The sequence below is a fragment of the Anastrepha ludens genome, chromosome 2 (genome assembly GCF_028408465.1).
Source record: "Anastrepha ludens isolate Willacy chromosome 2, idAnaLude1.1, whole genome shotgun sequence".
NCBI classification, from domain to species: Eukaryota; Metazoa; Arthropoda; class Insecta; order Diptera; family Tephritidae; genus Anastrepha; species Anastrepha ludens.
In genome coordinates, this window is record NC_071498.1 from 135,450,678 (window position 1) to 135,476,230 (window position 25,553).

At 35.5% G+C, this 25,553-nt stretch overlaps 1 protein-coding gene across 1 annotated transcript in view; it reads right to left on the minus strand.

Annotated features, from left to right (window-relative positions):
* LOC128855393 (probable sodium/potassium/calcium exchanger CG1090) overlaps positions 1–23,914 on the minus strand; it is a 36,530-nt gene extending 12,616 nt beyond the window's left edge. Inside the window, exon 1 of the mRNA XM_054090254.1 lies at positions 22,813–23,914. Within this exon, the coding sequence (XP_053946229.1) occupies positions 22,813–22,815 (3 nt within the window). The 5' untranslated portion in view covers positions 22,816–23,914. The remainder of the gene's footprint in view (positions 1–22,812) is intronic.
* Between the last annotated feature and the right edge of the window lie 1,639 nt (positions 23,915–25,553).

Consider the following 25,553-nt stretch of genomic DNA (forward strand, 5'->3'; position numbering starts at 1 on the left):
TATGATCTAAACTTTCCTGGCATGATGCCGAACTTATCAAGTAAATTTAAGCTACTTTGCTTCAGGGCATAGTTGATATTATAAGCTTCACTCAAACAAACATTCATTTTTTTCAGTATGTATATGGTATGTATGTACTTATATATAGATAGTCTAAGAACAATAAATTCACGCAAACTACTAACAAAATTCAATAAGATCCGATTTTAAAGGATTAATAAAGACATCTTTAGACAAACTCGATAAAAGATCTGATTTGATTTTTCCCATTCGGCTGTGGTGGCCGACGTTTATAATAAATGAAATATAAAATGTAATATAAATTTGAATTCAACAGGGCCATTAGGGCTTTTGGGCCAATAAATTCTCATCTGCAGTATAACAAAAAAATCTATCATCTTTGTTCAAATTTTATTCAGATAAATGCTGAAGTTACGACCTTAAATTATTATCTCATTAGAACCAACCAATTTGGTGCTTGACCCAGGAAGAACGTGCCGGACGCCCGAGCACTTCAACAACAGACGAAAAAATTGATGAAGTGAAAAAAATGATTTTGGCCAATCGTCGAATCATCGTTAAAGAAGTTGCTGAGGACCTAGACATATTAATTGCCTCGTGCTATTCGATTTTTTTCAACGATTTGGGCATGAGACGGGTCGCCGCAAAATTCGTACCGCAACAACCCAAATTTGCTTCAGAGGGTCATAACTGAAACCAAAGCTCAATCATCCCAATGGAAGCTATTGCACGAACCAAGAACGAAAAAAGCGCGCCAAGTTCGGTCGAATGTAAAAGTTTTGCTTACCGTTTTCTTCGATTGCAGGGGCGTTTTGCATCATGAGTTCTTGCCAAAGGGGAAAACGGTCAATAAGGAATATCACCTGCAAGTTATGCGCAATTTGCGCTAAGCAATCCGCCAGAAACACCCGGATTTGTGAAAGAACAAAAATTGGCTCTTGCATCACGATAACGCCCCTGCTCACACATCGTTTCTTGTGCGAGTTACATACTCTCTTACTTCTAAGAGTAAGATCATTAGAGAGATCACAGAACTTCCGTTATTAAGTTTAAATATTACTCTAGCTGTAAGTAAGTTTGTAAGTTTGTAACATAAAAATTGTAATATTAGCTCTTAAGTTTTAGTTTTAGTAGACACTTCTGTTTAAGCAGTTGATTTTAGTGACTAATAAAAAGTATTAATAAAAACAGGAATATTTAAAACATATTCCGTTTGTTGGTTTTAGTGACTAATAAAGACTATTAAAACTTAAAAAGGAATATTTAAAACATATTCCGTTAGTGGCGCAGTCGAAAAACAGAAATTTTCAGACATTGAAAATAATACCGTTCGCTCCGTTATAAGGAAAAAAAATAGATTATATAAAGCATCGAAAGCGAAGAAAAGCTAAGCCGGCTGAGAATTATCATAAATTAAAGAGGAATTAAAAACATCAACAGGGATTCCCAGGAGAAGAAAAGCAAACAGGTTTTGTGCGAAAAAAAAAAAACAAAGCGAAAGCTGCAAGAAATACTATTTTTGAAAAACTTTTGTCTTATTACTTTTTTGTGCTAATTTAAAAAAAAAAAAAAAAAAAAAAAAAAAAACTCACACAACAAGCAAATTAGCATAAACTGCTGAAAGTGTTATTAACACATCTTCCCATATTTGAATTTGAGAAAAAAAAAAAAAAAAAAAAGAAAGAAAGAAAATTTTGTATTTGCAAAAAACAAACTCAAGTTTAATTTCATGACTAAAGTTCTGAAATTTGGAGAAAAAGTATTAACGGCAATAGGGGAAGAACAGTTTCTAAAATAACTGATACAGCAGCAAGTAGAAAAGAGTAAGGAAAACATACACAAAAACAACAAACACCTCAGCGATTTAAAACCGCAGAATATTCTCTTGAGTTCTTAAAACAAAAACAAAAAAAGAAAAAAAACAAAAACATTTGATACATATGTGTTTATGAACAAAGAGCGACAAAGTTGTATGACGAAAATGGACGAATTAAATCAAAAGCTAGCAGCAATGGAATTAGCTGTGAAACAACAACAAACAGTAATTATGGAACAACAACAACAAAAAAATATATACAGACAACAAGAAGTACTGCAAAATCAATTTCTTCAACTCAGTTCTAAAGACGTTTTACAACAATTTCGTCACATTAGACCGTTAGATGGCACACAACCAGTATGTTCTTTTTTCAAGTCCGTTGAAAATGTACTACAGCTCTGTGGAAGTAATGTGGATTTGACACGTTTTGGAATTGAAATTATAAGAAACGAAAAAATTATGGGTGATGCTGGCAGGAGTATACAAGAGTTAGAGGATGATGCTGATTGGAACCTTATCAAATCGCACTTGAAGCAGCATTTCAGACCACGACGAACATATGGAGAAATTTTCAACAGTTGCAGAATGGTAAAAGTAAGCACATTAAGAGAATTATTTAGTTATTTTGAAAAGGCCAAATTTGACCTAAATGAACTATACGAGTTTGATGGTAAAAAGTCAACACTTTATTTTCCTCAAAGTATTAATAGGGATTTAGTTGATATTTTACTCGAAAAAATTGATGCCCCTATTAGAGCACATATAGAGAACAATAATTTGAATGAGGTTATTGTAAGGTACACAAATTTAAAACTGTTGGACGATACCAAGTGCATAGATTTTAGGCATAGAAGGCAACAAACAAAAATTAAAAGAAATTCGAATTTAAATCAGCAATATGAGGGAGAAAATGTTAACCAATCGTTTAAAAATATTAATAATATGTATACATTTCCTGTAAATAAAAGTGAATTACAAAAATGCGATGCTCAAGTTAGAAACTATCAATATAAGCAACAAGATAGTCCAGCACAACAACACCATAAAAACACGAGTAAATTATATGATAATAGCAATTCTTCGCGGTTCAGGAATAGGGACTATTCAACTATTAATAGCAATAATCGTAATAATGGGGTTGAACCCATGGATATAGCTAATATAGACGACTGTAAATTTTTGCGATGGCCTTGATATCCAAAATTACCCATAATAACAATAACAATACAAAGTGAAAAAATTAATTGCTTGATTGACACTGGTTCCACGACTAGTCTTATAGGGCCGAACACCTTAAGCCAGTTTTCTATTGAGAATCTTGAGGAAGCACTATATTTTAGAACTATTAACGGTGTCAATCAGATAAAAAATAAAATAACCACTCCTTTTCCTAAAGAATTTAACCTGTATGGCACTATTTCTTGGAAAGTAGCTAACTTAAATAATAATAATTATAACGCCATTATTGGGCAAAACGTCCTAAGGCCACTAAGAGCCAAAATTGATTTCGCAAACGATTTTATAGAAATAAACGGCAATAAATTGTTTTTTCATGGATATCCTTTCGATATCCACAGTATTTGTACGCTGAAGCCAGTACAACCTGACATACTTACCAAATTAAATTTGGATCACCTTAGCAGTGAAGAGCACGAAAAGCTCGAAAAATTATTATTGATGTACGAAGACTTATTTTATAAAGAAGGAGAGAGTCTGACGGCTACTCATTGTATCCAGCACGAGATAGTTGCGCAAACTAACAATCCCATTTACTCGAAAATTTATCGATATCCCAAAGTTCACGAAGAAGAGATAAGTCGCCAAATAAATGATATGCTTAAGCAAAATATCATAGCGCCATCTTCGTCACCGTATAACAGTCCTTTGTGGATTGTGCCCAAGAAGGAGAATAAAACAGGTTCGAGAGAATGGCGAATTGTTATCGATTATCGGAAGCTGAACGAAAAATACAGTGGGCGATAAGTTTCCAATTCCTAATATAGAGGGTATATTAGAAAAATTGGGAAGAGCAATGTACTTCACTACATTGGACCTTGCGAAAGGCTTCCATCAAATTTTAGTGAAGCCTGAAGACAGGAAAAAGACTGCGTTTTCAACCCCTCATGGACATTTTGAGTTCATCAGAATGCCATTTGGGCTTAAAAACGCCCCATCAACCTTCCAAAGGTTAATGAATGTAGTTCTCCAAAAGTGCATAAATAAAATATGTGTGGTCTACCTAGACGATATTTTGATTTTTAGTACCTCTTTGGAAGAACATTTAACAAACTTGAAACTAATATTTGAATCATTAAGAAAAGCCGGTCTTAAGATACAGGTGAATAAATGTAATTTTTTATCGAAAGAAACAGAGTATTTAGGCTATATCCTAACTCATGAAGGAGTGAAACCTAATGGCAACAAAATTGATGTAATTCGAAACCTTAAATTACCAACTACTGAGAAACAGATTAGGTCATTCTTAGGTATTACCGGCTATTACCGTAAATTTGTAAAAGATTACGCGAAAGTAGCGTATCCGATGATTTATTATCTGAAGGAAGGAAGATAAATTAATCCTAATGATCCAAATTATGTCTCAGCGTTTGAGAAATTGAAAATTTTAATAACATACCATCCTATTTTACGTTACCCCAATTTTAACAAAAGGTTTAAAGTAACTACCGATGCAAGTAACTTTGCTCTTGGGGCTGTTTTATCCCAGGAGGGCCACCCTGTGTGCTTTGCCTCGAGGACACTCAATGATCATGAGAAAAATTATTCGACGGTCGAGAAAGAGTTACTTAGTATAGTTTGGGCGGTTCAGTATTTTAGGCCATATGTTTTCGGTAAAGAATTCGATCTGCAAACGGATCATCAACCGCTTAAGTGGTTACAAGTGAAGTATAGGGGTAAGGATATTAATCCACGTCTTCAAAGGTGGCTAGTCCAATTAGGAGAATACGACGCGAAAATCGAATATATTCAGGGAAAAGATAATAAAATTGCCGATTTTCTCAGCCGAATAAATTCCATCACCAACGAAATTAATATGCTTAGTGAAGAAAATGACAATTTTTCAACCATGGCAACCATACATTCCCCAGAGCAAGATCATAATGACCACTTCCCCATATTAGACACGGTTGTGAACCGCTTTAAAACACAAATTATTTTATTAAAAGAAAAATCAATCGAAAAAGAGTACATACTCGGAAATAAGCGAATATATATTCAAGAAAGTGATATCCCTGATTTTATATCCGACATAGTCAGGCGAAGCATGCTATCGGGTAAAGTAGGAATATATTGTGAGCTCAGTGATTCAGTTTACAATGCCGTCCAGTTAAAGTTAATCGAATTATTTGAAAATAGTAAAAGTGCAAAATTTGTCAAATGTTCATACATGGTTAAAGATGTAAAAACTGAAGAAGGTGCTATAAAGCAAATATCCATTTTTCATACTAAAGAATCTGGCCATTCAGGCATAATCCCTAATTACGAAAGTTTAAAGCGAAAAATGTATCACCCAAATTTAAAGAATATTATCAGTAAAGTAATAAATAATTGCGATATTTGCACAGCATCAAAGTATGACCGAAATCCCATAAAGAAAAAATTTCATATCACGGAAACGCCTTCCGATAAAAGAGAAATAGTACACATAGATACCTACTTTAATTCCAAACATTCGTTTATTATTTTCCTTCATAAATTTTCAAAACATGCTGTAGCTTTTTTCCTTGAAGACAGAAATAGTCTTACTCTTGTAGAAAAAATAAGATTGTACATTTCGGCCTTTGGTAAAATGAAAAAAATAGTTTGCGATAACGAATTTAACTCTATCAACGTAAAACAATTTTGTAAAGAGGAAAATATAGAATTACATTTATCGAAGCCAAACAGCCATACAGACAATTCTGATGTGGAAAGGCTTAACAACACTTTAACTGAAAGAATTAGAGTTTTAAATTTAGAAAAAAAGATGCCAATAAAAGACCAAGTAAGTAAAGCAGTAGAGCTTTACAACAACACTTTCCATTCAACGATTGAAAATACGCCCAACAATGTTCACAACAACAAAGCGGACACGAATAAAGTAAAGGAGAAAATTGAACAAAAAAAATTAAAGAAAATATCCAAAGCAAATGAAAAAAGAGAGGAGTATGTAGAGAATAGAAGTGAGGGTTTTGTCAAAAATTATTTAAATGTTCGACACAAAGAACAACCAAAATTTAGAAATGTGAAATTAGCGAATGTTCACGAATCAAATATCAAACGGCCGTTTAAGCGAAATGCAAGCCGATAAACGAAAAGTCTTTGAATCAATTTTTTTTATTACATATTTAAATGTTTTTTTTATCAGTACAATTTTTTTTTTCTGCCCTTAAATATACTGCTGGTATAATTGTTGAATTCCTATTTTTATTTAAAGTAACCCATATTTAACTATTTTGCACACAAATCGTTATATACTACGTGAATATTTATGTACATTGTACATATTCATATATTGCGTAGTAATACATGACTATTTGCCTTAAATATATGTATATGGTATACTAAAAATTCATAGAACTATGTGAAATCATACATATATAAATACAAAAAAATTATAATAAAAAAAAGTAAAAAGACTAAACGTAATACAACGCCAAGGCACAAATAAAATCCCGGAGTATTTTTAAGTCAAGGGGGGGAGGAGTTACATACTCTCTTACTTCTAAGAATAAGATCATTAGAGAGATCAGAGAACTTCCGTTATTAAGTTTAAATATTACTCTAGCTGTAAGTAAGTTTGTAAGTTTGTAACATAAAAATTGTAATATTAGCGCTTAAGTTTTAGTTTTAGTAGACACTTCTGTTTAAGCAGTTGATTTTAGTGACTAATAAAAAGTATTCATAAAAACAGGAATATTTAAAACATATTCCGTTTGTTGGTTTTAGTGACTAATAAAGACTATTAAAACTTAAAAAGGAATATTTAAAACATATTCCGTTAGTTGCGCGACTTTTTGGCCAAAACCAACACACTAATGATGCCACAGCCACCGTTTTTCTACGATTAACGAGATAAAGAGGACATCGAAGGAGGAGCTAAACAAGATAAAAAAATTATTTTTTGAAGTACTTCAAAGATTGGAAAAAACATTGGCACAAGTGCATAATATCTCATGGAGATTACTTTGAAGGGGACAAAATGGATATTAATGAATGAATGAATAATTTAAAAAAAAAACACAAAATTCGCGATACTTTTTGAACACACCTCGTATGTAGGTATTAAATAGAACAATTTGATTCCAAAATTATTGCATCGATGAAATCGAACCGAAAGTATCGGTATAGTTGATACTCATTTGAAGTATCGAGTGCACAATAACATCTACCAAAAACTCCATCCTAATTTCAAAAGAAATAAGAAGCCATGATGCCGCCAGCGTGTAAACCGCAAGTAAAACGTCAGTTTGAAAAATTGAAGTGAAGCCGACAAATACTTTTCGAGTTATTCAACAATTAACAAAGGGTGCTCGGGTGCTCCGGAGCGTTCTACGAGTGGTATAAGGCTTTTGGAGAGGGCCGAGAAGTCGTGGAAGGTTTACCCCGATCTGGTCGCCCATCAGTGTCTTAAACGGATGAAAGCGTCGACAAAGTCAAGGAAATGATGCTGGAAAACTATTATTTAAGTTTGAGGGAGGTAGCTCGTGACCTTAGAGTGTCTCTCGAGTCATTTTCGCTACATTTTACACCATTAATTGGGCATGAGACGCGTGGCTGCTCGCCTCGTTTCAAGAGAGTTGAATTTCTTTTTAAAAAAAAAGAGTTGAGTGTATAGCAAAATAGGAAGAGTTCGCTCACATGCGTTCAGCATAGCGGGAGAAAACAATAACAATATGAGGAAAGACAAAAGTATAAATTAGATATAATCGGATATAGCAAATGTAATTCAGTTAACGTTCCGTCGTCATCCCCGCTTCGTCCTCCACCTAAAGCCACCTCCCTTCGTTTTTAACCTCTTTCTCTTCGTTTTTGTTCTGTATCAAAAAGGACGAACTTGATTCTTCGTTCCAGAGGGCCCTTGCATGGGAAACTATTTAACACAATCTATAGTTCCGTTAATGGTTTGGGTTTGCGTCGTGTTACCGTAAAGCTCGTCCCAAAAGACCTGAATTTGAAGCAAAAAAGGGACCGCGTTTATATCGCCAAATACTTGATTTACCATACAAGCCTGAATCCGACCCTAGATTCATCAAACACGAATATCATCCAACAGCCATGGAATTCACTCTTTATGGCTGCTTGTGATTTTTCTCTGTTTGTTTGAGTCAAAAAACCAGTACGTTTTAATAGCCGAAAAGAAGTGATGGAAAAATCGAAGCATCGGAAAAATTGAAAACTCTAATGGCTATACTGAAAATATAGTTCTAGAAATATTTCGAAAGCTGAATCAAATGTACTTTAAAGTTTAAAGTACTTTAAAGGCGATAATATCGCTTAGAGGAGTAAACTTGTATTTTGAATTTTCTAAATATATTTGGTGAATTTTTTGATCGAGGTGGTAAGTCGCCTGCTATTATTGTGAATAAACTTTGAACATTTTTTAACAAACCCTGACCAGCAATACTGAATTGGTGTCATTCTAGTGAGTTTTGCATCAGAAGCATTCCTTATCTTTTTTAAGAGCATTTTAAATGGCATCCATCAGCGTTCTCCTACATACATATGTATGTAATTACCTTGCATAATTTCTCTGAGAAATTGAACTTTCGCTTATGTTCACTTGTATGAAATTTATTAAAAGAAAAATTAAAAAATATAAAATTATTTTTAACAGTTAATAAGTGGGATATCTCCACCGCAGCGTAAAAAATTCAATCTAATACGCACATACTTACATATGTACTTACAGTACGTAGACGCATGGAAAAGCCGACTGATGCAGAAAAGTTTACAGAGCAGAGAACGAAGACATAACATAAACTAATAGAAGTGGGAAAGCCCACAATCCGCTTTGTGTGGTGAGTAAACACAGTATCAGATTTCTGTACAACATTGGGTAGTCTGAAAAGTTCGGCAGTGCATTATCGATGTCCAATGGCAGGCTCCAATATTTATTATGATAAAAATCAATATTACCGCTTGGCGAAATTATTGTACCCCTTCTCATTTCTCATATTAGTTGAAGCAAGACAAAATTTCGCCGTTTTGCTGAATTGGACGAGCTCCCAATTGTAGCGCCTCTTATTGTAAATAATAAAGAAACAGTTATCCTGTGCGTGTTGTTCAGTTTTTGAATATATCTTTACCCATACATACATATATTGGGTAGTCGAAAAAGTCTTTTCGTATTTCTAATCAAACTTCAACTCCTTTTTTTTATATTTGTAATGAACTTTATTAAACTAAATATGTACCATTTTGGTCGACCACCTTTTGCCATTTTTCTTCTAGAGACATTATTCCATCAGTGTAAAACTTTTGTGGTTTCTCGGCGAAAAGACGAGGAAGACGACGCCCTTTCTGCTGATCAGTTCTGGCCGTTTTTTTTCGATTGCTTGCTTCAATCTCATCAGTTGTTGACAGTAAAGTGTAGAATCAATCGTTCGAGCAGGCTGGAGCAGCTCATAGTAGATGACTCCTTTCCAATCCCACCAAACACACAGCATAACCTTTCGAGGCGTCAATCCTGGCTTTGCGACCATTTGTTGAACTTCACCACCCTTGCACCATGATCTTTTTCGCACATTATTGTCGTATTTGATCCACTTTTCGTCTCCTGTTACCATTCGCTTCTCAAATGGTTCAATTTCATTTCGTTTCAGCAAAGAATCGCAGATGTTAATCCGGTCCATTAAATTTTTCACAGACAATTCATGTGGTACCCAAACATCGAGCTTCTTTTTGTAACCAGCCTTTTTTAAATGGTTCAAAACCGTTTGATGATGAATGTTAAGTGCCTTGGCGATGTCATGGCAGCTTATGTGATGGTCTTGGTCAATCTTTTCCATAATTTCATCGACTTTCTCAACGATAGGTCGACCGGAGCGAGGTGCATCTTTCACATGGAAATTTCCAGAACGGAAGCGAGCGAACCATTGTTGTGCTACACGAACTGATACAGCATCGTCTCCGTAAACTTCACAAATTTCATTGGTGGCTTGCGTGGCATTCTTCCCTTTTTTATACAAAAATTTCAGAATATAGCGAATTTCTTCGTTATTTTCACTCATTTTTGAACAGCTATAACTTTTTTTCAACTTCTCCAAATTTAATTTTTTTTTTGGTTAAATAAAGCCTAAAATGTCACCTTTCTAACACCATATGATATGACACAATGTGATTGGTAGCACTGGAGATAGATGACTCCAACGACATCTATTGAGAAAATACGAAAAGACTTTTTCGACTACCCAATATATGTATGTAGATATGTTGCAAAGGTTCTAAAATTCTTATATAATTTGAATGGGCCCTTACGATGCTTGAGAAAATATTAAATATTAATAATGCAAGTTTTAAAACCTTCTTCTACTGCCTTCTCGTAGTTTGTTTTTTTCTAGCTCTATTTTAGTTTAAAAAATGCATTATTGCGTTTGGATTTCGTATAGTATGATATTCGTAAATTTTTTGTATTATTCTATATAATATATTGTACAGTCTGTGTCAGAAGAAATGAACCGGTTTTTTTCTTGTAACTTCAAGATATATTTCGTTCTGCTTTTTGCTGCGTAATAGGCCCATTCAAGGGCTACGAAGCCTGTGCTAACTCAGGTTAGTGTCGTTCGAAACTTTTCCGTAAACGCAACCAAACAAAAATGAGTGAGAAGTACGCAAAATTATCTCATGCCACGGCTACAAAAGTGATTAACAAATCAAAAAAGTTTGTTGTGATGTGGAATCAGCAGTATAAGGTGTACAAAAATGTTGATGACTTTTCCGAGCGCAGCTTGAAGCGAGTGACGACAAAAAAGCAGGTTAAAGTGAACGTCCAACTTTTTAGGCAGGACCCTTCTTTGTGACTACGCCAAGCACGATCAGTTCTTGCTAAAAAGTGAATAGATGTGAGAATCAACACCATCGAACGTCGAAGGAAGGAGGCGAACATATCCTAGCGTCCCACATCATCAAAACCACTGCTCTCAGAAAAACACATTGAGAAACAACAAAACAAGAAAATGGCGTCACAGTATTGGACTAGCCTTCCCAGTCCCCAGACATCACCCCCCATTGAAAATGTGTGGGGAACTATGAAAACGCATCTTGCCGGAAGGTCAGTCCATCATATGTCAAGTTCGCAAAATCTCGTCTTGTTTGTCACGAGCTACGCAGAAAAGCTGGTTCAAAGCATGAAGAAAATATCTATACTCGACAAAAGACAACACGGCTTATTGATTAATTGCGACTCGTAGTTTTGTACATGCATTCATGTAAAAATTGTTTAAATATATATCTTTTATACTTCATGAATAATCGCGGTTCATTTTTTATGACACAGACTGTATTATTATATTATATTACTTCTTTACCCATTTCCACATGTATTTGGTTTGACAGAATTCAATGAAACCACATAAGAAATTTCAATCAAGTTTGTTAGCGAACTTTTTAGAGCATCCAATATAAGGTTTATTGACTCCACTGCCACTTGATAGTGCTCCAACTCTCTCTCTCTTTTAGAAGCCATACACAAATTTTAATTTTTATTGAAAAAAACGGCGGCCGAATGGGTTGGTGCGTGACTACCATTCGGAAGTGCATAGGTTTGAACCTCCGTACATGAAACTCCAAACGATAGAAAAAGTTTTTTCTAATAGCGGTCGTCCCTCGGCAGGTAATGGCGAGCCTCCGAGTGTAAGTATTTCTGCCATGAAAAAGCTCCTGATAAAAAACTATCTGCCGTTCGGAGTCAGCGTAACATTGTAGGTCCCTCCATTTGTGGAACAATCACAACACGCACGCCGAAAAAGGGTGTAAACGCCAATTATATGGAAATATATTTGAAACAATTTTGTCAAAACACAACTTTTAATTAAGTTTTAAAAAACGAATTGCATAAAAATATGTTGGTATGCAGCTAATTTGTAAATATAAATTAATAACTGTAAAGGAAATATCCGTAATAACATCTTTTATGCTTTGTTTTCAAATAATTCAGTAGCATTATTCTTTAAGAATGAGGTTAAAGCGCATATTGAAATAATTCTTAGGGGCTTTAAGAGTGATGGAAATATATAAAAACAAGTCACTTTCCTCAGTCAAGTGAAGGGCAATAGGCGTACACTTAAAATTTCTATTACTTGTATGCTAATTGCGTGACAAATCGCATTATAGCGCACAAACAATTTACAGAAAACAAATTTTTTAAAGATACACTTCTAATAAAAAAAATAAAAAAAATAAAAACTGTCACTTTTTTTAAATATACCAAGTTTTTTCACCAATCGCATAGAAATCTTACATAATCTGTAGTGTAAATATCCAAAAATAATATTAAGGTATATGATAAGAAAATGCACCAATGTATGTACCTACATACACAACTATCTTTCTACTTATACTTATACTATGCATACTTAACACGTGCTCTCCAATGTTTCTTTAAATATATTATACGATATAACAGTGCATAAGGATGAGAGTGAGTGTGACAATGTCACCAATAGGCTCCAACAAAAAAACTATTAACAGAGGGGCATATGAAACTGCACACACATACATGCAAACATACTCGTACATATGTTCGTAAGTCTAAACCGCACATCGGGCACATCGTCTTTGTAAATTGTGCTCTCAAGTAGGGGAGGTGATGAAGGTGGTGGTGACGACAACGTTGGCGTTAGTGCTACCATCAGCATTACTGTTGCCTTGTTGGCACCGACGACAGTTCAACATTGGCATTTACACACTTTATCGATTAACAGTTTTCTTGCTTGGTTGGGAAAAAGGCGCTGCGGTGCCTCCAACGACAAAAGTAACAAGCAATAAAGAATGGAAAAAGATTACGAATGGTTTTTGTTTTTGTTGTGTTCCGACAGCGCCACGTTAGAGTGCTGACCTCTGCCGATGAGGTTTGCTGCAGTAGTAGGAGGAGGCTGTGTGAAGCCGTCCCCAGTAATGAGCACAAAGTAAAGGCAAATTAAGATAGAAAAAGCGTTCATTTTCCGTTATGTACGAGTATTTATATGCTGCAAACTTTTTCACTTTGGATTTGTGTCACTCGGTAGATGACTTAATAAATGTAATAACTTAGATGTCGCCAACTTAAGTCAACAAACAAAATGATTATTTTTTTTATTGCACGCGCCTGCTTCGGCAATGTTCCCAATGCGCAACGATGCAAAGATGACGTAGACAGAAGTACCTTGAATACATAATTCGTACATACATGGGAATACATACATAAATACATACTTATATGAGTACATACATTATATGCATGCATATCTATTTCTTTAGACAAGCATTTATGTATATGTGTTATATATATGTATACATGTGTAAATGCATGTCTGTGCTATTGACTTATCGTTCAGAATTGTGGCGACCACGCTTACATCACACCAAATTCCGAAATTCGCAACTTGGCCGATTCAACTAAGCAAATACAATAAAATGGCATAAAAAACTATGTCATCCAGTTTGATTATATCTGTATGCATATACGTACGCATATACATACATTAGCATACATATGTACATATTTATAAGTATATTTAAAGTCTGATGGCGCCAGACACATTCGCTCGTCCCTAACACCCAAGTTTCCTAAAACCATGATTATCATTTCGCAATGAACGCATGCTCCATTATATGTAGTCTTATGCAGTCACGTGCAGCTTTTCGAACAGTGATTAACAAATATGTTCGTTCGAAAGATCTTAAGAAATAAATAAGTACTATTTGCTCAGTTCATATTTTTGAAACGGATTTTTGCGTATCACTTCATAATACTTTTACTACTACTTTTTTTAAAGAACGTTGGTCCAGTCTAGAACACTGCAGAACTGCAAAGTGTTTTGCAAAACTGACCACTTTATTCTAAAACTTGTTAGAAAAGACGTTCGTTTGATGGTCGGTATTATTACAGGACACACCTTATGGGGTCAGCATATGACCACCATGGGAATCATTGAGGACGGGATTAGCCTGTCTTGCTTAGAGGAGGCGAATAGCACTGAGCATTCTCTCTGTGAAAGTCCTGCAGTTGCTAGAGCAAGTCTACGAATTTTGGATTCCGTTGTCATGGGAATGAATAAAATTCGTTTTCTAAAACTGGAGGATATTTACAGATTTGCCAACGAATCTAGAAAATTCTCACAGGACTAACTAACGCTGTCTATGTCTCTATACTATCCTATCTCTTTCTCCCTATCACTTCTCTCCTTTCCTCCTTTCCTCTTTGGCTATCAACCCATTTACTTTCCAGAGCTACGAGTACAAAGGGCTTAGGTAGGAGGTAGGAGTTACAATTCTCTCGGTGCTTCTTCTTCTTCTTAATAGGTGCGATAACCACTTACGCGATTTTGGCTGAGTTTAACAAAGCGCACCAGCCGTTTCTTTCTCATGCTAACCGGCGCCAGTTGGACACACCAAATGAAGCCAAGTCTTTCTTCACCTGATCTTTCCAACGCAGAGGAGGTCTTCCTCTTCCTCTGCTACCACCAGTTGGTATCGCATCGAATATTTTCAGAGCCGGAGTGTTGTATCCATTCGGGCGATATGACCCTGCCAACGTAGCCGCTGATCTTTATTCGCTACCCTATGTCTATGTCGTCGTAAAGCTCATACAGCTCATCGTTCCATCGTCTGCGATATTTGCCGTTGCCAACGTGTAAAGGTCCAAAAATCTTACGCATAATCTTTCTCTCAAACACTCCAAGCGTCGCTTCATCGGATGCTGTCATCGTCCACGCTTCTGCGCTCTACGTTAGGACGGGCATGATGAGAGCCTTGTAGAGTGTTAGTTTTTTTCGTCGAGAGAGAACTTTACTACTCATTTGTCTACTTAGTACAAAGTAGCATTTGTTGGCAAGAGAGATTCTACGTCGGTGTTTCTTGGCTCGCCTTTTTTCATATTTCAATCATGGCATGGAGCAAACGTGCTGGACATGGAAAACTATTTACTAAAATTGCACCTAAAAAGATTTCCTTTGTGAATAATTTTCAATTCAATTTTTGAGTAAATCATACATTAGGCTTTGTGCTTTATACGCCCACAAATAGGCAACAAAAAAATGAGGAAGAAAAATTACCAAAAAACTTACTTCCCAATGAACGCATCCTAGTTCGGTATTTGCCCTACTTACAATACTTTTTAGACTGGTTGCACGTAAGAGCTAGTTTTTTATTCCTTGATGATATATACTTTTTGATCACATTTAAAAAAAAAAAAATTACTATAAAAAAACCAGCTATTCATACCGTAAGAGTTGAATATTGTATAAAAAACAAACGTCATAGTGACCAAAACCGATAGAAGCAGTAAACAACTTTTTCTTTAAAAATAAATTGTATATAAAGGGCACGACACAGCTATTAAGCTCACGCTTTTACCTACTCCAGTATTTCTTCGCAACTCGACTTGCTCCTCAAACATATTTGCGCTATAAAATCATAAAATCAGACTCATTCGGATATTAAAGTTTGGTTCCTCCCAATCATTTTTATGTAAAAATGTTTGCGCAGGTCAGTTATTCATTTCTCAAAAACTTGACAGTTGCGTACCGTCACACGGTTACTGTAAATAAACCACATTCAAAGCAAAGTAGTTTGAACTCGATCCGACACTAAAATTTTCAGCCATATGACGTCATGCACAGTTGGACGAGACAGTTCAAAATAGCTTATGACTCAGTCAACTGTTTATACATTTAAATATATATTCAATGTTGGATGTTTGGCTGAGCTCCTTCTCCTATTTGTGGTGTCCGTCTTGATGGTCCTACAAAGGGAGGGAATTACAATTGGTTTTTTGTGAGGAGCTTTTTCTTAGTCAATTCTATCCATCCAACTTTAGTCAAATCAGAAATATACTATACACCCACTATGTGCTACGTATTGGTGGGCTTTCTCAATACCAAATTTCACAGTACTGAAGTATTCTTGCTGTGTGACTTTCTAGACACATAAAAACGTAATAAATAGGCAAATTAGGGAAATTAGACGACATATATTTTTATAGTACATATAGCTGCATATTTAATTTTGTCCTGCCTGGGCATACCTTTTTTTAAAAAAATCGGTTAAAATATTTAAATACTTATAATCGGTGCACATGCATACCCTGTGGTCAGAAAGTACCGGGAATGTGTAAATAAAACAAAACAAAGTTAATTTTCAGGCAAATTTATTTTATCTCCTTCAAAATATCACCCGTCTGAAGCAACACACATGTGGTAACCTTTAGCCCAGTCCTCCTTGCACCTTTGGTAGGCCGACGAACGGATGGCTTTCAGCTCCTTCGTCGCATTCTCTTTGATCTCCTTTAGTGACTGAAATCTCCTTCCACGAAGTGGTAACTTCAACTTGGGAGACAAAAAGAAGTCGCACGGGGCCATATCAGGTGAATACGGTGCTTGCACGATGGTATTTACTTGGTGTTTGGTCAAATAATCCAGCACAATTTAGGCTCAGTGCGATGGCGCGTTATCATCATGCAAAACTCAAGAATTGTTTGCCCACTTTTCCGGCCGTTTGCGACGTACAGTACCTCTCAAACGCTTCAAAACGCTAAAGTGTGACAGATGTGTGTTTTACAGTCGTAAGAACAAAAGAAAAAAATATGGACCGGTTCCCATGTGTGCGGTTCGTTTAAATTAAACATTCCCGGTACTTTTTGATCATAGGGTATATCTATTATACCGAATTTTTCGAGCTTAACTCCCAATCTGCAATTAAAAAGCAAGATTACCCATACCAAATTTTCTCTACTGAAATCGGACATTATTAAATAATCTTAGATTATAATGATACTTTTTTCCGCATTTTCTAGTGAGTCTTTTGCGTTCATTATCCATATTAACTGTATTATTCCGGAGGCATATGCCAACTTAGCCTTTTTACGACGCTATGGCCCATACACTAGAAAAATCTTATATAATGCTTTAGTTCGTTCGAAATTGGAGCATGACTCCGTCTTCTGGAATTCGATGTATTCTTATTAAAAATACTTTAAGAGCACTTTTTATTTATGTAGGTTTATAAGAAAAAGACTGCCAACTGCAGCAAATGCAGATGCAAAACGGATAAGGTAAAATGTTTAAGATTTTATTAGAATTAAAAGTAGTTTAAGGAATTTTGTATGTACTTATATAAACTACCGAGTCCTGAAAATGATACTGAGGAGGGTTCTGGCCCTGAATGCTTAACAAAGCAAATAAAGTAAAACTTTTGATATTTTGTTTAATATAAAAAAATGCTTATAGGAAGTACGAGCAAAAACCGCGATCTATGTAGAATTGGAAAGGTTTGCAATGTACATAAGTACTGCCACTGCAGCTTGAAATCCAAATTACACGGCCTTATTCGTCACGCTGCCCCAAGCAAGTACATAAATGTAGCTTCGCCTTTGCTTGTTTTTGATTTTGCAAATAAATGAAAATGTATGAACTTTTTCATACTGATGAATTGTTTCAAAATAACTTAAAGTAATTTTGATTTTTGTATACGTATTGTATAATAAATATGTGAATATACCAATGCGAAATATAATAAAAGTTACGGAAAAAATTTTAGCTTGTTTTATTAAAAAATTTTTTGGCTCTTTTTAGCTCTTTTTTTTTGATAAATTTAGCTCCAACAGCACATTTTTTCTGGCAACACTGCTAGCCAGTAAGATTGTTACCATTGACTTAAATAAATAAATAAAGAAAGATTTCATTACGTGTAAACTATGAAAGAAAAAGCGCGAGCGCGTTCTGCTAGGTCGACAGAAGAAGACTTCCACCACTACTTCAAAAAATAAAAGATTTGCATGGTGTGTTGTAGGGATTGAAAGTGATAATAAGTAAATATCAATGTATGAAACGATAATCAAATCAAATATAGTGTAGGTTTCGTCATCCAATAGCAACCAGTTAGAACTTGGAAGCTTACATCACTGCGTCGTTCAAGTGTTTATAAAGAGAGGTCCCTCCTTTAGTTCCAGTCGAAGCTTGAAAGAAAAAGCCACTTGCGTTTGTGTTTTATGCGAGGCTTTCGTATTCGCCATCAAAATGTGTGACTCACATTACAATAAACTTTTTGTGGCCCATGTGGCCCAAGTTTTAGTGGCGAAAACTCCTCGGCAGTCATGCGAAAATTTAACTTTAAAGTCGATTTTTTTTTCGATATGTATAAATCGTGCAGAAAATGGCACTCTAGTGACCTATTGAGATACACCGCATACGAACAAATGATAAGACTAAGATGATTATGAAGATATCTACTAGGTTGTTCAATAAGTTTTGCGGCTCGATTTTTCTTTGTTTTGTTGGTACACTCTTCATATGAACGTAAGTGAAGTTTCATTTCAATCTCTCAATGCATTCTTTGTTTACAAGTCATTTAGTATCGACTTGTCACAGTATTTTCTACAATCATCAGGAAAAATCAAGTATCGTGCAGTGATTGAATTTTTATTTTTGGAAGTTTTAAAAGCAAAAGAAATTTATAAACGAAAGTTGAAAGTATATAAGGACTTCAATTAGTAGAGTAGAAAAATGGGTTACTGAATTTAAACGTGGTCGTCAAAGACGTCCAAAACCAGAAATCGTAGAAAAACATAGGATATCGTATTGTAATAATAGTCGAGTGATTAAAAGCGATTGTGTAAGCAATATTTTGACTGAAGTATTGGGTTTCTGAAAGCTATGTGACAATGGCTGCTGCATTCACTAACAATGGCACAAAAATACATCCAAATGCGACTTTCTCAGCAACATTTAGGAGTTTTCGAAAGGATTAAGCGGGCTTTGTGGGTCGTTTCATCACTATGGATGGGGCTTGGATCTATCACCATGAACATCAAATCAAAACAAGAGGCTAAAAAGGGTTCTTCGGCTCCGAAACGAGTTCATGTCCAGAAATCGGCTAAGAAAGTGTCAGCATCAGTTTTCTGGGATATGAAAGGAGTTTTGTTTGTGGATTACATGCAAACTGGTAAAACAATCATCATCATCATCCTCGGTTCCTGTTTCTCCCACTGGAGCATAGGGCCTCGGTAAAACACCTCCATCTGTTTCTATTTTTTACCAGGAGCTTGGTTTCTTTCTAAGTTTTTCCCGACGTTTCAACATCCTTTTGGAAAGTTCTCCTCCAAGATAGTTTTGGACGACCAACCTTCCGAGCACATGTGGATTCCAATCCAGTGCTTACCGACAGATTTCGTTTGCATTCTTGGGAATCGTATGCCCAATCTACCTACACTTTCGCAGTTTTATCGGCTGGATTTTGCACCTCGATCGTCGTTACTTATGGTGTTGGGCCACCAGATCTTCAGTATCCTGCGTAAATATTTGTTCACACAGCTTTGAATTTTGTTTGTCGATCCAATTATGTGTGAGTCAGGTAAAACAATAAACTCTGAATATTATTGTAACCTTTTAGACCTGCTGAAGAAAACTAATCGTGAAAAAATACTCAGCTTGTAAAAGAAAACAAATTTTTTCATCAGGGCAATGAATTGTGTCCGTATACACCGGATTTGGCCTGTAGCGATTTCCATCTGTTTCCTGATCCAAAAGATTTCATGCGTGGAAAGCTTTTTTCATCAAATGATGAGGTCATAACAGCTGTGGAAGCATATTTTGCAGCACTTCCTGATTCTCATTTCAGTGATAGAATTCTTAAATTAGAATCTCACTGGAACCAGTGTATTCATGTTTAGGCAGGCTATACTGGCGGAGCTTCGAACTTAGGCACTTTCGAATGGTAGTCAACTTTCTCTTGATCATCGTCTGACTTTCTGCAGACGAATACAATTTTGGTGTTAATTCTTAACTGATTTGGGTTCACTTTGCATGAGTGCTTACAAAAATTAAATAATAATAAATTTTTAAAATTTTTTGCGATAATAGCAATAGAAAGTCCGCTATGAAACTGTTATATCCAGGCTATAACATTTCATCATGGATTTTTTAGAGCTTCTTTCCCAAGACTTTATTTTCATTTTTATTGTAGGATGACGCTTCGGAAAACTCATTATTCGAGGCATTTTCGTCTGCTTCAAATTAATTAATAATATCACTTAAAATAACTTAAATAAGTTTATTTATTACGTGTAAAGCGTTTCTTGTATGCAGTTTAAAATATTTGCCTCTACAAGAATCGTCCGAAGAGTCCGGCACTCGAAGTGTAACCAATTAAAAAGGGCAAAAACTTGCGGACAATGGCTTTTTCAGCACCTCGAGACTGGTGAATCTTTTAGTTCAAATTCTCGTATGAACGATCGGTCAAATAAACCCCATCGTTTTGAAAGTTTACGAATTGCTTAATTTGAAAAATTTTCGCGTCAGAAAATGCAATGTTCGGAAATTTATCGCTTCCGGCCAAGGGAAGCAACTCCTGCGCTCTCTCAAGTCTGACTTGTTGCTGCTTTGGTGTGAGGTCATGCGCCTTTTGTATCTTGTAAGGCTTGTCTTTGAAATGATTTTTCAGTATGCGGCGGATGCTACAGTCAGATATTTTCAGTTCTTTCGCCATTTGATTGGCACTTCGTCGGGGACTTCGCTCAAGTCGCTTCTTCACTTTTTGAACCATTTCACGTAACGTTGCAGTCTTTTTATGACCTCTCGGCAAAATGCTTCCGCGAGCTTGTAAACAATACTCTGAGCTGTCATTTAGGCAACTAATAGGGCCGGGCATCAGCTGCGCAAGCGGTCTGAAGTTGGTTACACTTCGAGTGCCAGTCCTTGTAGATTTGTTTTAATGAGAAACATTTTACGATAGTTTTACAATAAAAAATAATATAAGACTCGACCCCTTGAAGGCCTCGAATGAGAAGTTCAATCATTCCACGATTCGACACGTTAAACTCTAAATTGGAATCTCTACTATCCACCGTTTTTGGTACTGATTTCGTGTTCTCTTTAATTGACTTGAAACCAGCAGTATTCAGTACTTTTTCCTAGTTAATTTATTATCTGCTATAGAATATAATTGTTTTTGGTCCCACTAGCAAAGTTGTAGCCACTTGAGACTTCTGAATTTTCATTTAATACAAAAATTAATGAATTTAAAATTATTAATGTATGTATGTAGTGGAGTGAAATTAAACAATTTTTTTGAATAACTTTTTACTAAATAAAAAAAATTATTTTGAGTGATGAAAAGCTTTATGTTGACCTTTATGTCGCGCTCCATTGCTTGTCTGTTTGTAGATTGCAGTTCTCAAATGTTAAATATGATTGACATTGGACGCTATTTGAAAAAATTATAAATCTTCGGATGGGTGATTAATTTTGCGCCATCATGTACCAAGCGCACATTTTTAATTTAGGAGCAGGAGAAGGATTGTAATTTAAATTGTTTTTCAATTTATTTGGCCGCTAAATTGTCAAATATTGTTCAAGTTACTCCAAACTGGCAATCTTTGTTTACATTCTAGAAAAATAAAGTGCAGTGCTCTTGTTTATCTTTACTGCCGCTACCTGTTTAATGTAGAAAAAATTTATAGAAACACTTGTGAAATAATTTGTTTGTTTTGTGTGCTGTTCTATATTTTTTGCGTAGACTCGAAGCGATAATACTTCATTTGCATATTTTACAATTCATTTCAACTCGAAGTCACTGTGTACACCTGCATTAATTTGTATACACACATACATACATGCATATGCCACATACATACATATGTACTTATATAACTTAATGATGCATTTAACCTTTATTGAGAGTTTGGCACAGGAAAATATATATATGTATGTAAGTATTGTATATATATATAGGAGTTATATACATATAGGAGTTATATATGTACATATAGGAGTTTGGCCTAGCTTGTGCTCCAATTTTTCATATGCGTCTTGATGTGGCTCCACAAATGGAAGATCCTATAATTTTATGTTATGCCGCCTCCAGCTATTGCTACTTTTTATAAGAAGCTTTTGCATAGCAAAAACGCACTCAACTTGTATTGCATGTCCACAGTGGGCAAGATAAGTAAAAATTTGGTCATATCATACATATATATTCACATCAATATGTATATACACATATATGTAAGTATGCAGATGTACCAAATGCAAGTTCATATATCAGTGAGTGCCACTCATTTACCACTTTGTTGTCAATAACGAATTAGAAAAACAAAAACACGGTGCAATTGTTTTGATTTGATCTCAATTTTAAGTTGGTCCAATTACACCCATCCGTACATTTATACGTTAGTCCAGGTATATGTATTACAAACATATTTCTTTTTGGCAGAACTTTCGTAAGGATTTTTTACTGTGGTTACAAATTATTCAAGTATTTGTGTGTATGCATGCATTTATGTAGCGCTTACCGTAACTTTCAACACAAACAAATGAAAATACCTACCAATGCTATTTACAATAATAGATACAGCCATACATACATGCATCCATACACGTCAGGAAGGTGCAGAAGTGTAGCATACTTTGCAGGGCAGACGGACAAGCAGGAAATGGAAATGAATAAATATGAGAATGCTAACTGTATAGTAGGTATGCGTGGGTTTATGTGGGCGCCTTTTAACGCCTCTCCTCACACACACACACAACTTTGTACGTATGCACGTATATGTATACGAGTGGCTATGCAATCGTGTACGTGCTCGATTCAGAGTGGTGAAAAGAAAGGCAAAGTGGTGATACATTTGTGAGCTTACATATATGCATGCGAGGGTATGAGGGGAGACGAAGCCGTCATACTGCTAACTATAGAATGTTTATATATGTATGCATATGTATGTGTTTGTAGTATTTTTTGTAGTAAATTCTGCTTTGTACGATTTTCTATTTTTTACCAACCATTTTATTGTTTTATGGCTGCTTGTAGTTGTCGCGATTATTTTAGCTTTGCCTCTGCTGCGCTATTGTTCCTTTGATTGTTTCCTCAAAGGATATTCTCAGCTTACGCCTACTTAACTTCGTTCGTTCGTCGCAATGTTATTTTCGTTTATCTTATTTTCACTGTCACTTGCTTTTGCATTTGCACTTTTAAGTCTTATTCAAGTCGTATTACACAGTTGTGTGGATAATAGCTTACGTTGTTTTGGCGTCAAAATTGCACATTTCAATAAAAATATATGCTTATAAAAGGTGAAACACTTTTGTTGTGTCGTCTTCTTTTCGTTGTTGATTTTTATTCGGTCATACGAGCTGCGCTTTTTCAATTCGATTATTTAGACTCCACTTGCACCACGACTAGCACCATTTGCGATGTCACCGAAAAGGTTTTCACATCGAGTCCCTTTCCTATCTATGTATGTATGTATGTATATATACTCATGTATATACCATTTTTTCGCTCTCTTTATATGACACACTAATGCGGTTGTGATGGCAGCGTAAAAGTGGGTGTTCAGTTGGGTGGCTGGGCGGTGTGTTGATGGTGTAACAATTTTCAGATACACAGAATATTATAACATTGCGTATATGCAGAAGAAGAAGGAAGAAGGAAAAAAAATTTCTGGTTGCGCGTTGAAAATTCTTAGAATACGCAAGACCTTAGTATTTTTTAGGCAATGGAAAACATTTTTTTTCACTTATAATCGCAAAACATCATACGACGTCTTCGTTGTTCATCATTGATTTTATTATTTTTAATTTCACTAACTATAGATTATATTGACTGCACGGATTAGCTTTTTATTTACAAGAATTCTATTTAGATATTTTAACAATGAACATAACGACCAGGAGTGCGACCGTCCTTCCAACAAGGGAAGACCGTAGAATTGAACTGAAATTTCACCACCGCATCGATTGTCACGGTGAGACCACTACTGCGCTACTGCTAACTGACTGTTCGTGCATTGTGGTGCCATCGTTGGCGCTATTGGGGCTACCGTTGTTGCTGCTGCTGATGCTGCCGCTTGTATAGTGGTTGCGGCGCTGTTGGTTCATATGTCTCTTGAGTTGGACTGATTACGTTTGTCGCAGAGCTCAATAGCACGACAAGCTGTCGGCTGGCCGTGGTATGGTATCAAATGGTATCTATTATATTTCCGTTATTCACCACACTTACGTTGCGCTCCACAAGGCAAAGTTAAAGCGTCAACAAAATAATAAACAGCTACACCACTCACGCCCACTTATTCGTATACTCATATTAGCACACATATACACATATATAGAAGGCACCTCTAGGTTCGTCGTATTTGTTTACCGTTACGCATCACAAGTTGCAGAGCGCAAGTACTAAAAGTACATTGAATGCAGCTGGGAGTGAGAGCACTTGAGAGCGTGAGCCCCACGTAGGTATGTATAAGCACATGTGAAGGTATAGAGCTCTTTGAGTGTTTTTAATTCAATTTACGTATTCTATTGTTTGAGTATGACAGTAGCGCTGTAGTGAAGTTGGCGCTTCAAAACAATTTTAAGTTCTAATAAATGAAAAAAAAAAAAAAAATAATAATTTGAATATTTTTCAAATTGGCAAAAATAGACTCTAAACCACATAGAGGATGTGCTTCGAATATGTAAATGTTTGATAGCTTTAGAAATATTTGTAAGGAATATATCGAAAAACATTTGTAATCGATAATTCACATAAGTCAGTAACAATCTTATTGCGCATGCTACAGGTACAGGAATATTGTATATATGTATATGAATATTAGTAGTGTAAAATATTAATAGTAATATATATTAATTAGCAAGGAAATAAAAAATTATGTGTATGATTTTTCTAACTAATGCAAATACTTTCTAGGCTCTTCATAAAATGAGGGATGATACTGAGTGCTCGCCGCGCTTCAATCAATAATTTTTGCTTTATAAATTTTAGTGCGTTTTAAATTAGAAATGTTCTGTAATAAATTATTTTTGCCTTAAACAAATTTAAACAAAATCGCACACATACAGCACTACAACGAAGCTATTGAACCTTTTCTAGCAGAATGGGATTTGATATTCACCGACTGATCTATAACGGCCACCACCACAAAATTTGATGTGGCAAATAGGGCCGGTGCCACAGTCTCAGTCGATGCCTTGCCTACTGCTCAGCTTTCATAGCAGAAGCAGCTGCTCTGCAAGGAGCGGTAATGGTTGTCTCCCAAATAAAAAAAAGAAAACAACACAGACGCGGTAAAAATTATGTGGGTTCCTGCTCATGCTGGAATCAAAGGCAACGAAGTCGCTGATGAGCGTGCAAATAGTAAAAATAGCACGGATACAGCTATTTAACCAACTTATTCCAAAATATATATGGATGTACGCGTCAAATTACTTAGCCGGTAAACTGCCGCACGAATTAAATAAGCCCCTTGAAATTTGAAAAGGTCGAGCCAAGAAACACTCAGGCTAAGAAAAGTATTAGAGAAAGAGATAGGAAAGAACATAGACAGAGATAGACATAATTAGTCCTGTGAGAATTTTCCAGATTCTTTGACATATCTATAAATATCCTCCAGTTTTAGAGAACGAATATTAATCATTCTCATGACATCTGAACCCAAATCTTGTAGCCGTGCTCTAGCAAAGCACAGAGAAAATGCTCAGTGCTATCCGCCTCCTCCAAGCACTACAGGCACACTGGGACCTCA